The following is a 14,848-nucleotide window of genomic DNA, read 5'->3' as shown; positions in this document are numbered from 1 at the left end:
ACTGAAAACCCCAAGTAAAAAGACAGATAACAAAATAATCCCACAGAACCTGACCAGAACCAAACAATCTAAAGCATAAGACAAACATAACAAACTCACAATCACCAATCCCTGACATCCTGCTGTGGAAGAGAAGGGGAAAAAAGGACAAAAAAAGAAGACTGAAAGAAGAAAAGGTACACTGTTTGGGTCAGACTGTCGTTGCGAACCAAAAAAGAACTTCCAGCGACACGTGTTACAACTGTTTACAAACGTTTGCAACTATTTGCAGAATTAATTCGCTAAAAAACATGCTCAAAATTTATTTGCAACAAGAAATATTGTTTTCAACCCTAAAAACTGTTTGAAAGCTGTTGACGACAACAAAAATTCACTACATTTGTCAGTGTTCCCCGCTCTGTAAGAGTCGGGCTTTAGAATCGTCAGGCGTATGTTGGTGGCTTCCCTCACTACTGTCCTTCTTACAAGGTCTCGCGCAGTACTGTACTATTCGTATTTCTTAATGACAGATAGAACTGAAGTCCAAGAAGATGTTCATGAGTCCATTCCCTGACCGGTCGCAAGAAAACCGTCCAAGTGATGATTTTATATTAAGGGGGTGAGAACCTTCTCTGGGCAGTGTACAGTGGTAACAGATAAAACTCCAGAGTTGAAGCTGGTTTATATGCTAGAATTGTGTGTCAGTAAAGCTGATGTGATTTAGTGTTTCGGGTTGTGTTTGGATCCGCATGGGAAGACAGATCCATGTTGTGGCAGGAAAAAAGTTTGTGTCAAGTACTAACATCTGGATGTGAAGTTCTTGGTTCCAAACAAAACAGCTGTTTGAAGAACTTAAAGTGCAGTATGAAAAAAGGTGAAAGGACTTCTTGCAAGCTTACTTGCAAGTACCCTTGCAAGTAAGCTTCTCAAAGTACTTCTCAAAGTACTTCTCTGTATCACAAACTAGAATGCGTTCTGAGAGACAAATCTCTGCCAACGACCAACACTTAATATCTGTTTTTCAGCTGGTGGAAGTGCAGGTGTGGGCGCAATTTTGCCAAAGGACATGCTACTTAGAAACCAAGCAAGAATTTATACAAATTATTATTTGTATAAATTCTTGCTTCTTAGTTCTTAACATATTGCTCTGAATATACGCCAACCCTGACCTGCTTTTGAAAAAAAGGTTTTCTGAAAACTTTTTTTATAGAAAAAATTATTTTATTTGAATATAATACTAATGATAGCACATTTTATGGGCAGTCTCTCTATTTCAGCCATGTGGCCATTTTTTGGACTATTAGTCTTTTTGGGCTCACAATGTTCTGATATTACACTCTATCATGCTGTACTGCTTGGCTGCTTGAGAGCTGGTTGATGACTCAGCTGCATTTATTACCATTACATTAAAGTTTGCATCATAGCTTCTCAATTGCTGGTCAACATTCCTAACTTTAAATGCTGTGTTCCATTTACCTCAGAAGCCACAATCATGACTGGAGATGACAGCACATCTGAGGTAAATGTTTTACACACAACACCACAGGATGGATGCCTCCAAGATTCTAAAGTATAGAGTGCAACAGAAATACAGGGTCCTCAAAGAGACCTCAAGGAAGAGAACAGATGATGTACAAGTTACATTAGTGTTTAAATTTACTGCTCAGATTGCACTGCAGTGTAGCCACTCAATGTTGGTAACATCGACCAGGTTAGCAAATGTTACCTCCACCAGTTGATAAATTACACAGTATGTGGAATTTAAACGCATAGAAATCCCATCACAATATGCCCATAGGGAGCAGCAAGATATTACTCGGTGCAAAATTTATTGAATTGGACACAAAAAAGACAATGAGCCATAGAGACTGTAATAGGCAATTTTCACTACTGTTGATAATTAGAGCAGCCATCTTAGATTGTAAACTGTGGTGTTTGAACAAGTTGCTGAATTGGAATTTCAACTTTAGGATCCATTCCAGGTGGGGGGGGGGCTGCTAAATTCAGACCTCTGCATACAAATGGAAGACACCATAAGCCATGCTGTGGCCTACATTATGTATCACTAGTTCAAGGGGCAAGTTGCTTCAGTCCTGATTGTGGGGGTGGGTATAAGTTTCATGGGCATTTGGTGCCACCTGCTGTTGTAGATGAATATGATATGTAAAGGTATAGATCCTGAATATAAGACACCCCTTTTCTCAGATGTACTGACAGGAGAAAAACCATGGTCTTACATTCAGAACCATACGATAATTAAAAATGATACATGAATCCACATTTAGCTCAAAATCTTTTCATTAGGTGTCCTAAAGCAAATCACTTCATGTTTTGTTTTGTTTTTTGTGATACTGTGCTAACAAGTAAACAAACAGCGTTGAACAAAAACAATCTGCTTGTCAGTCAACAAACAGAAATACACCATGAGGCTTTGGGTCCAGCACCACCCTCTGACAATCAGCCCAAATATTGTGCATCGCCATGCAAACCATGCACAAACAAAATATTATAATCAAACAGTGAAAATGTGTCGATATAAAAAATTAAATAAATAAGGATTAGAAAATGGCATAGCATTTATATATTTCCATTCATGGGTATTTCCTGATAACCCGACCTTTGCGGCATCTACACTAAGAATCACATGCGTCTCATGCAGTGCGGTTGGCTTTGCAGCGATAAAGCTTTCAGGTGAATATAGTATGAAGACTAGTGTTTGCTTTCTTTGACATACATTTTTGCAAAGAGTGCGCTGTACAAAGTTCACTTTACAAACTATGATTTTTTTCCACGCAGTCTTGATGTCATCGCTCTCTGTCGGGATGCCTATTGGCTGGCCAGTTTGGCAGCAACCTGTGAAGTCTATGACGTCACAGCTGTGTACACCGACCTGTCCTTCACACGGTCCACTGCTGTGGCTTTGACCCAACCTGGGTTTAGAGGCATGGGTTGGATTTAAGGTCTCAAATTAAGCATGGATTTCAGCCCAAATACAAGTGAACCCGCCTTCTCTCAGGGTGGAGTGTTCCACACTGCATCACCAAACCCTTCCCCCGTGGAGGACAGCGGCAAGGCTCCCCCGCTCGGCGTGAAGGGGTCTGTGTCCGTGTCTGTTTCACCCTCTGCCAGGTAGCTCGGTCTGGGTCTCATCCAGCCGGGGTCTCCAATCGCCACTTTGGCCCCTGTGGAAAACCCCTCCCCTTCCCTTTCAGCAGAGATGCTAAAGCCGCTGGGCGAGCGCTCCAGCTCTTCATGGTTCACTGACAACATGGAAAGTGGTGAGTCAGCCCCACGCCCCCCTCTGGTCCTGCCAGGCCCTAAAGACAGGCTCTCCCCACAACCCAATACCTGCAAGTCCTGAAGGGAACTGATGGGCAAGACTGTTGGACGCTCGGTGTAGGTGGGGACAGCAGCTGGAAGTTGGCATTGCTGACGATACAGCAGTGGTGGTTGAAGGACGGCGGCTACGGAGCCCGGCAGTCCCGCCTCTCGTCCTTCTCCTCGTCCACCTCTGTTAGTGCCGCCGTAGCCGGCAGGCAGCGACATGTGCGGAAATTCCTCAGTGTAGTTGAAGAAAAGGTGTCGGATCGCGGTACCACCTGCAGGGTCACAGGGTTCCATGGTCATGCGGGCGGTGCCAGAAGAATCCACTTGCAGGTGTTCCGTGTGTTGGATGTGCATGTCCACCAGGAAGTCCAACTTCTTCTCCATGTCATCCACCTGGGACAGAGACACATAACTTGTCGTATATCGTGTAGAGTGCAGGGAGTACAAATCAGCTCTCTGATGATTTTCATTCTATAAATACTTCACATATCCAAAATACTTTTATTTCATCAGCTCACTAACTATGTCACAGCTATGTCATATATTAGCTGGTGATCACCCCCTCGGATGACCTTCATTTTTGGTTCTTGTCTGGTTGTTTACTTCATGATAAATATGACAGTAAATTAGCACAGAAAACTGGCTCAGGAATTGCCAGAAATGCTAAACCTATACTTCCTAACTGGGAAAATGTAACCCAAAAATTGCATAATTTTTGGTCTTTGCCAAAAATACTGTGTTTGTGGTTGGGGGGGCACTGTGATGTCAGCAATGTTGCCAACTTCTCAGTAAAAAAGTAGCTATTAGCTGTCCTATAAGTAGCCAGAAGTTGCTAAATGACTTCATATTATTTACATAGTATGATGTCATAACAGATGCATTGTGGGAGAGACCGTTGCATACATTATCAACCTTTTAATATTGTCTGGTAAACTCCATATTGATAAATGTAGTGTATTGAAAAGGAATTTACACAAACGTCTGGCTGAATTTGAACAATATATAAGCAGTATTAAGCTTATAGACTCTTCCAAATGTCATAAAACTGTCACGCTCTATAAGGAATTTTTTTTGAAGAGAATTAATTTTAAAGAATGCCTTTACTTTTGTTTTTGTACAATTTATTTTTTCTATCGCATTGTATTTATAATGATAATACCTGTGAATGTTATTGTGGCCTTGCCCTTTGTTTGTTTGTTGTTAATGTATTGAAAAAATGTGGAAGAGAGAAAAAAGCAAGTAAAAACACCTTAATAATTAGAACTACAAAAAATGAGATTTTTGGTTTGTTTATTTATTTTGCCAATAAAATTGGCTATAACTTCTCAAGGGCAGGGCTGGAGACTAATTAGTCACAGCGCAGCAAAGGCGGTAAGTAGGCTGATCGAGTCTGAGTGTGGTTTGACATTCAATGTGGGCGTCGCACGGAGGCGTCACACATGCGCGTTACAAAGCGGAGAATTGTAGATATTGTATATATATTGTAGATATCCCTCCGCTCAGTGCTCTGCAGCGGACTGAGCTCGGTGACAACAGAGACTAGATCAACGTGCTTTCCCTTTTGAGTCGCCAAACACCAGAAAAGTCTCAAGTGAAGCCAGGAAAAGTAGCTAAATTTGTCGCTTTTGAGAAAATAAGTTGTCAAGAGGGTATGTAAAGTCACCAGATTTAGCGAGAAAGTCGCCAAATTGGCAACACTGGATGTCAGTGGCTGGTCTCTCCACAATCGCTTTGTTTTATGTGTTTACATGTTTCTCACACACTTCTAAAACTCACACACTTCTAAAACTGAAAAAGCTGTTTTTTTGGAACCTATTAACACCTCTGAACTATTTTACAAGACATTTCACGGACATTAGCATAGTGACATCACAGGCTGGTAGTTAGCTGCAAACTCAGTTTCATTTGTGTGTAAATATCCTCTGTCATATGTAAAAGCTAGCAAAATATTGTTTGATTGATTGACAGAGGGGCATTATCAAACATGTACAAATTGTACGTAAGAGAATAGATCTTAATTATTAATTAAATGGCAAATTATAAAAAAATACACACACACATATACATATATATATATATATATATATATATATATATATATATATATATATGTATATATATATATATATACACATACACACACACACACACACACACATATACATATATATATATACATATACACATACACATACACACACACACACACACCCACACACGAGGCCACAATAGACGAGATATCTTGTGGATGTAATCAACAATCACTTGAATAAAATTTGTCCTCATGTCTGTTTTTGTTTGTGTCAACATGACATGCATTTTCAAAAATGCATGTCCTTTTTGGTTCCTTCTATGCAGACACAGGAAAACCTTCTTTCAGCCTTCGTGGGGTGCTGTATGGTGAAATCTCACCTGTCTCTCCACCCGGACAAATCTACCCATCATGCTTTGGTCTTCAGCATCTGGCATGGAAGCAGGTTTGGCCAGGTCAGCCTCATGCCTGGAACACAGGACAAACCAGAGATTTACCTGCAAACATCCTTCACAAGGACACAATATTTCACATCATATGTTCCAGAAATAAATAATTATTGTTATGTTCATCTACAAGAATGTTTTTAGAAAAACTTTGTCACACTGATGTAATATATCCACAAACACGACTGACTCGGCTGAATAATTTACTGTATTTTCTGGACTATGAGTCACTTTTTTATTTTTTTATTTTTTTGCTAGTTTGGGATGCCCGATGACTCCGGTGTGACTTATACTCCAACAACTCATTTGTTCATTACTACTAATTATATAGGGCTTTTCTAGGAATCAAAGCACTAAACAAAATAAATACCAATAATAAAAAGCACATGACAAAATCCAAAATTCAAGAGCTGATAATACAAAAAAAGAGTGTGACTCCAATGTGACATGTTTTATCCTCTTCAAGAGCCTTTTCTGGGAGATACGATTTGTACTCTGAAAAATAGGGAATTCTTCAATCAAAGCACCACAGGATGGCACTGCAGAGTTCAGGCCTTGGGGTGGTATCCCACTGGGCTGTGACATATTGTGAATGGCATTCACGAGGGAGTTCTTGAAATTTTGCAAAACGTGTGGGGTTTTGCATTCTCCTTGCATGAATCATTTTGGTTGAATTTTGAACATAGAGTTGTCACAGGCCTCTCGAACCCTTTTAAATTCAGTTTCCATGAGTCACAAAGTGTGGAACATGTGAGACAACTTGTGAGGGGTTGACAACACACTCTTTTATATGATCGGAGAGGAACTGCGCTTCTGGAAGCGGTGCGAACACGGCCAAGCGAATTCAGCAGCTTCTAGCCAACTGCCTCCGCAGCCGGCCCGGCTACAACACTGAACACATAGAATTACATATATGAAAGCTAGAGTGCACATGCCCTATGCCACTAATGTAATGCTGCTGTGCCTACATGGGGGCATGGCCGCCATTACCAAAGAGGGCAAAAAGGACACAAAGTAAACTGGATGTGCAATACAGCATGTGTGTTGAGTGAATGCAGAGTCTAGAAAGCCAGAAAGAAAACAAAAAGAACAAAAATAAATAAATAAAAACCCAAGACAGACACAGCTGCTGGCCCTCTTTGGTCATGGCACACCCGGCTCCTTGCCGGCACACGGCAAGGCGTGAGTCTGTCCTCTAGCTTTCATATATGTAATTCTAGGGCTGAATAAGACCTGTGCGGAAGACGATGACAAGGCACGGGATCTGGATTTAGTCCCCTTTTTTGATGACCACAATGGAAATAAGTTCAATGCTTTTTTGTGTTATCCTCTGCAATTATATATACACTGTTGTTGTCCGTTTGGCTACTCCCGTTTTTGTTCGGGGTCGCCACAGCGGATACAGCCAGATCCGCATTGGTATTTGGCACAGGTTTTACACCGGATGTCCTTCCTGACGCAATTCCAGTGTAACCTGGAGACAATTATATATAGTGTATTGTTTATTATATTACGTACATGTATCTTATTGCTGAATAAATCAAAGTAAATCAAGACACACACACCCAGATCGCTGCTGGACATTGTGGCATGCTGCTGCATGGACAAGTGACCATTCCAATGCTTTGAGCAGATCCCGGAGCCCAGCAAGCAGAGGATCATATATGGGCCATTTCCAAGAGGAGAGGAAAGTGGATCGAGCTGGGACAATAATGACTAGACGCAGCTGCCTTTCCTACAGGGTGACTACCATATTTCCTTGATTTAACACCTGACCTTAAATAAGGACCTGCCTCATTTAATTTCTGGGTCAAAACTTCGCCAGAAAAAAAAAGGCCTGCCTTAAAAAGTGCCGTTCTTGTTTAAAGGCCGGCGTTCTGTCGAGATGAGGTGCGTCGTCGAGATGAGGTTCCTCGCGTAACTGCACATGTGTGCACTGAAAAAATTACTTGACGAAGTGTGCTTATTTTGACGGGCATGTAAATGTATAAATTGTTCATCCGAACGTAGTAATGTATAAAATCTACTCACTTTAAAACGATAAGTATTTTTAACCTGGAGTTAGCTTATTTCGACAGGCAAAATATACATATACATACATTTATGCTCCTAACGTAAAATACAGAAAATGTTTTACTTACTAGGCTATAAATAGACTGAATACAATTAACAAAAAAAAAGAACTTTGACGGAAAAAACAAACAAACAAACAAAAAAAACACAAAATGTGCATGCGCAGTTGCACGTCGAGCGAGTTACATCATCTCCAAATGTGCAGTTGCGCGAGGCACCTCATCTCGACGGGTGACGTCTTCAAGTCCGGGGTAGAGCGATGTGCGCATGCACATGCATGCGCAGTAGCGCAACGCACCTCATCTCGACGTTCACCTCATCTTGACGGGACACCGGGTCACTTATGTTAGCTGCCACACGTCTCTGCCTGGCTGACTATCCGTGTGAGCAGTTGTGGGTCCAAATGGCATCGTCCTGCTCCAGTGTATGTGCTGACATACAATTTACTGGTAATTTGGCTCCTGAGGGATCGAGTCCTCCTCTGAGTGATGTCAGTTCCTACACCACTGAGACAAAGCTGCAAGCTGTGCAGGCTTTGCAAGCATTTGCCGAAAAAAAAAAAAAACAGCAAGGTAGATACAGCTTTCAATTAATTTTTTCTAAGTCCACTGTGGAGTGTTACCTTTAAACTTTGAAGATGAAACGGCATGCCGCAGTGTCAGTTGCAGAGGAACAACAGTAGGTGGCGCATTGGTATGGTCTTGATTTAGCACTGCATTAATTTCTTACCTTCCCTTTGTAAGATATTGAGAACACCTAGCTCGACGCTACATGACAGATGTAAAGCGGTTGGTTGTCTTTGGTTCGCCACACCCAGGGATATGTGTGAAACCTATAAATTACAGTGCAGGCAGCGATCCGCATTTTGTTAACATTTGCCGGCCTTGAACATGAGCCTGCCTCCTTTAGGCATCGGGTCTGCACACGGTTTGAAAAAAATAAACACTTGGGCTATCAAACAAGGAAATATGGTATGTTGAACATCACAGATAAGTGTGCTGTTCTAACAGGTTGAAGAACGCTTTGACTGGATCCTGGAGCCCAGCCAGTGGAGGATCATACACACTGGAAGCTCATATACGCTCATTCCAGAGAGGAGAGGAAAGTGGATCGAGGTGGCCTGTGACTGCAAGTCAGCGAGTGCACTGCCATCCATACAAAACATCAAATCAAATGAATGAAATCAATTTTATTTATATAGCGCCAAATCACAACAAACAGTTGCCCCAAGGTGCTTTATATTGTAAGGCAAAAGCCATACAATAATTACAGAAAAACCCCAACGGTCAAAACGACCCCCTATGAGCAAACACTTGGCGACAGTGGGAAGGAAAAACTCCATTTTAACAGGAAGAAACCTCCAGCAGAACCAGGCTCAGGGAGGGGCAGTCTTCTGCTGGGACTGGTTGGGGCTGAGGGGAGAGAATCAGGAAAAAGACATGCTGTGGAAGAGAGCAGAGATCAATCACTAATGATTAAATGCAGAGTGGTGCATACAGAGCAAAAAGAGAAAGAAACACTCAGTGCATCATGGGAACCCCCCAGCAGTGTAAGTCTATAGCAGCATAACTAAGGGATGGTTCAGGGTCACCTGATCCAGCCCTAACTATAAGCTTTAGCAAAAAGGAAAGTTTTAAGCCTAATTTTAAAAGTAGAGAGGGTGTCTGTCTCCCTGATACGAATTGGGAGCTGGTTCCACAGGAGAGGAGCCTGAAAGCTGAAGGCTCTGCCTCCCGTTCTACTCTTAAAAACCCTAGGAACTACAAGTAAGCCTGCAGTCTGAGAGCGAAGCGCTCTATTGGGGTGATATGGTACTATGAGGTCCCTAAGATAAGCTGGGACCTGATTATTCAAAACCTTATAAGTAAGAAGAAGAATTTTAAATTCTATTCTAGAATTAACAGGAAGCCAATGAAGAGAGGCCAATATGGGTGAAATATGCTCACTCTTCCCACTCTTCCCTTCTTCTTTCTCGTCCGCTGAGCCACGCAAGGTTATTTTTTAATTATTATTTTAGTTTATTATTAATTACAAGGCTTTTCCATTGCTACAGTCTGAAGTATTTCCACAGCCTCTTTTCACATAATAGCAACATAATAGCAGCCCACAACCATACTGGGCGCTTTATTTGCAAACGTGTCATCATTTCAGGGTGATTCCACGTGAAAATTTTTGCTAATCTGCATGTTTTGTTGCAAATTTGTGTCTCCAACCACTCATCACCTGTCGCAGCCCAGTGAGATACAACACTGAGGAGTACAAACACTGCTGTTAACACCACAGCAACACATTGTCTGGATTCAGCTTTAGTTTCAGCCACTCTGTGTACATTCTCCAAAATTAACATATGATTGAGAAAAGCTATAGCACTCAAATCAAATCAAATCAATTTTATTTATATAGCACCAAATCACAACAAACAGTTGCCCCAAGGTGCTTTATATTGTAAGCCAAAGCTATACAATAATTACGGAAAAACCCCAATGGTCAAAACGACCCCCTGTGAGCAAGCACATGGCGACAGTGGGAAGGAAAAACTCCCTTTTAACAGGAAGAAACCTCCAGCAGAACCAGGCTCAGGGAGGGGCAGTCTTCTGCTGGGACTGGTTGGGGCTGAGGGAGAGAACCAGGAAAAAGACATGCTGTGGAGGGGAGCAGAGATCAATCACTAATGATTAAATGCAGAGTGGTGCATACAGAGCAAAAAGAGAAAGAAACACTCAGTGCATCATGGGAACCCCCCAGCAGTCTAAGTCTATAGCAGCATAACTAAGGGATGGTCAGGGTCACCTGATCCAGCCCTAACTATAAGCTTTAGCAAAAAGGAAAGTTTTAAGCCTAATCTTAAAAGTAAAGAGGGTGTCTGTCTCCCTGATCCGAATTGGGAGCTGGTTCCACAGGAGAGGAGCCTGAAAGCTGAAGGCTCTGCCTCCCATTCTACTCTTAAAAACCCTAGGAACTACAAGTAAGCCTGCAGTCTGAGAGCGAAGCACTCTATTGGGGTGATATGGTACTGTGAGGTCCCTAAGTTAAGATGGGACCTGATTATTCAAAACCTTATAAATAAGAAGAATTTTAAATTCTATTCTAGAATTAACAAGAAGCCAATGAAGAGAGGCCAATATGGGTGAAATATGCTCTCTCCTTCTAGTCCCCGTCAGTACTCTAGCTGCAGCATTTTGAATTAAATGAAGGCTTTTCAGGGAACTTTTAGGACAACCTGATAATAATGAATTACAATAGTCCAGCCTAGAGGAAATAAATGCATTAATTAGTTTTTCAGCATCACTCTGAGACAAGACCTTTCTAATTTTAGAGATATTGCGCAAATGCAAAAAAAACAGTCCTACATATTTGCTTAATATGCGCATTGAAGGACATATCCTGATCAAAAATGACTCCAAGATTTCTAACAGTATTACTAGAGGTCAGGGTAATGCCATCCAGAGTAAGGATCTGGTTAGACACCATGGTTCTAAGATTTGTGGGGCCAAGTACAATAACTTCAGTTTTATCTGAGTTTAAAAGCAGGAAATTAGAGGTCATCCATGTCTTTATGTCTGTAAGACAATCCTGCAGTTTAGCTAATTGGTGTGTGTGCTCTGGCTTCATGGATAGATAAAGCTGGGTATCATCTGCGTAACAATGAAAATTTAAGCAATGCTGTCTAATAATACTGCCTAAGGGAAGCATGTATAAACTGAATAAAATTGGTCCTAGCACAGAACCTTGTGGAACTCCATAATTAACCTTAGTCTGTGAAGAAGATTCCCCATTTACATGAACAAATTGTAATCTATTAGATAAATATGATTCAAACCATTGCAGCGCAGTGCCTTTAATACCTATGGCATGCTCTAATCTCTGTAATAAAATTTTATGGTCAACAGTATCAAAAGCAGCACTGAGGTCTAACAGGACAAGCACAGAGATGAGTCCACTGTCAGAGGCCAAAAGAAGATCATTTGTAACCTTCACTAATGCTGTTTCTGTACTATGATGAATTCTAAAACCTGACTGAAACTATTCAAATAGACCATTCTTCTGCAGATGATCAGTTAGCTGTTTTCCAACTACCCTTTCAAGAATTTTTGATAGAAAAGGAAGGTTGGAGATTGGCCTATAATTAGCTAAGATAGCTGGGTCAAGTGATGGCTTTTTAAGTAATGGTTTAATTACTGCCACCTTAAAAGCATGTGGTACATAGCCAACTAATAAAGATAGATTGATCATATTTAAGATCGAAGCATTAATTAATGATAGGGCTTCCTTAAGCAGCCTGGTAGGAATGGGGTCTAATAGACATGTTGATGGTTTGGAGGAAGTAACTAATGAAAATAACTCAGACAGAACAATCGGAGAGAAAGAGTCTAACCAAATAAGTGAAGATCTTCTAAATTAGTGAGACGCCATTTCCTCTCCAACTTACGGGTTATCTGCTTTAAGAGAGATAACAGTGAGAGCAGTGAGAGCGGTATTGTATCACTTCCTGTTCCGGAGCACAGCGGTGTTTTTCTGTATCTGTTAGCTGTTTAATCTGCACAGTTAGATTGATCTAGTTATCTAGATTACGATTTGTTTCCCAGTGTAATCTTCACGTGCCTTAACTAAAGCACTCCTTCTGCTGAATCACCTCTAAATTATTTACACATTATTCATTTTGCGTGTTTTTAGGAATCCGCTAGCTTAGCGCAGCTACTAGCTCTTAGCCGATTTAGCATGGCGGCTTCTCCTGTCTCTCCCGCACTTTTCTGCTCTGGGTGTGAAATGTTTAGTTATTCCTCGGCCTCCTTTAGCAGTAACGGTACATGTAATAAGTGTAGCTTATTCATAGCTTTGGAGCCCAGGCTGGGCGAATTGGAGACTCGGCTCCGCACCGTGGAAAATTCGACAGCTAGCCAGGCCCCTGTAGTCGGTGCGGACCAAGGTAGCTTAGCCCGCCGTTAGTTCCCCTCTGGCAGATCCCGAGCAGCCGGGAAAGCAGGCCGACTGGGTGACTGTGAGGAGGAAGCGTAGCCCTAAACAGAAGCCCCGTGTACACCGCCAACCCGTTCAAATTTCTAATTGTTTTTCCCCACTCGACGACACACCCGCCGAGGATCAAACTCTGGTTATTGGCGACTCTGTTTTGAGAAATGTGAAGTTAGCGACACCAGCAACCATAGTCAATTGTCTTCCGGGGGCCAGAGCAGGCGACATCGAAGGAAATTTGAAACTGCTGGCAAAGGCTAAGCGTAAATTTGGTAAGATTGTAATTCACGTCGGCAGTAATGACACCCGGTTACGCCAATCGGAGGTCACTAAAATTAACATTAAATTGGTGTGTAACTTTGCAAAAACAATGTCGGACTCTGTAGTTTTCTCTGGGCCCTTCCCAATCGGACCGGGAGTGACATGTTTAGCCGCATGTTCTCCTTGAATTGCTGGCTGTCTGAGTGGTGTCCAAAAAATGAGGTGGGCTTCATAGATAATTGGCAAAGCTTCTGGGGAAAACCTGGTCTTGTTAAGAGAGACGGCATCCATCCCACTTTGGATGGAGCAGCTCTCATTTCTAGAAATCTGGCCAATTTTCTTAAATCCTCCAAACCGTGACTATCCAGGGTTGGGACCAGGAAGCAGAGTTGTAGTCTTACACACCTCTCTGCAGCTTCTCTCCCCCTGCCATCCCCTCATTACCCCATCCCCGTAGAGACGGTGCCTGCTCCCAGACCACCAATAACCAGCAAAAATCTATTTAAGCATAAAAATTCAAAAAGAAAAAATAATATAGCACCTTCAACTGCACCACAGACTAAAACAGTTAAATGTGGTCTATTAAACATTAGGTCTCTCTCTTCTAAGTCCCTGTTGGTAAATGATATAATAATTGATCAACATATTGATTTATTCTGCCTTACAGAAACCTGGTTACAGCAGGATGAATATGTTAGTTTAAATGAGTCAACACCCCCGAGTCACACTAACTGTCAGAATGCTCGTAGCACGGGCCGGGGCGGAGGATTAGCAGCAATCTTCCATTCCAGCTTATTAATTAATCAAAAACCCAGACAGAGCTTTAATTCATTTGAAAGCTTGACTCTTAGTCTTATCCATCCAAATTGGAAGTCCCAAAAACCACTTTTATTTGTTATTATCTATCGTCCACCTGGTCGTTACTGTGAGTTTCTCTGTGAATTTTCAGACCTTTTGTCTGACTTAGTGCTTAGCTCAGATAAGATAATTATAGTGGGCGATTTTAACATCCACACAGATGCTGAGAATGACAGCCTCAACACTGCATTTAATCTATTATTAGACTCTATTGGCTTTGCTCAAAATGTAAATGAGTCCACCCACCACTTTAATCATATCTTAGATCTTGTTCTGACTTATGGTATGGAAATAGAAGACTTAACAGTATTCCCTGAAAACTCCCTTCTGTCTGATCATTTCTTAATAACATTTACATTTACTCTGATGGACTACCCAGCAGTGGGGAATAAGTTTCATTACACTAGAAGTCTTTCAGAAAGTGCTGTAACTAGGTTTAAGGATATGATTCCTTCTTTATGTTCTCTAATGCCATATACCAACACAGTGCAGAGTAGTTACCTAAACTCTGTAAGTGAGATAGAATATCTCGTCAATAGTTTTACATCCTCATTGAAGACAACTTTGGATGCTGTAGCTCCTCTGAAAAAGAGAGCTTTAAATCAGAAGTGCCTGACTCTGTGGTATAACTCACAAACTCGTAGCTTAAAGCAGATAACCCGTAAGTTGGAGAGGAAATGGCGTCTCACTAATTTAGAAGCTCTTCACTTAGCCTGGAAAAAGAGTCTGTTGCTCTATAAAAAAGCCCTCCGTAAAGCTAGGACATCTTTCTACTCATCACTAATTGAAGAAAATAAGAACAACCCCAGGTTTCTTTTCAGCACTGTAGCCAGGCTGACAAAGAGTCAGAGCTCTATTGAGCTGAGTATTCCATTAACTTTAACTAGTAATGACTTCATGA

The 14,848-nt window shown here is 41.5% G+C and overlaps 1 protein-coding gene across 1 annotated transcript in view; it reads right to left on the bottom strand.

The window, feature by feature from the left end:
- Window positions 1-2,512: 2,512 nt before the first annotated feature.
- Window positions 2,513-14,848, bottom strand: part of kcnq3 (potassium voltage-gated channel, KQT-like subfamily, member 3) — a 273,404-nt gene continuing 261,068 nt past the window's right edge. The window contains 2 exon segments of the mRNA XM_034183094.1: window positions 2,513-3,699; window positions 5,719-5,806. Of these exon segments, the coding sequence (XP_034038985.1) occupies window positions 2,992-3,699; window positions 5,719-5,806 (796 nt within the window). The 3' untranslated portion in view covers window positions 2,513-2,991.

Source organism: Thalassophryne amazonica, chromosome 12, assembly GCF_902500255.1.
Source record: "Thalassophryne amazonica chromosome 12, fThaAma1.1, whole genome shotgun sequence".
NCBI classification, from domain to species: domain Eukaryota; kingdom Metazoa; phylum Chordata; class Actinopteri; order Batrachoidiformes; family Batrachoididae; genus Thalassophryne; species Thalassophryne amazonica.
Note: the sequence above shows the minus strand (reverse complement) of the source record. Positions and strands in the feature narration are given on the sequence as shown.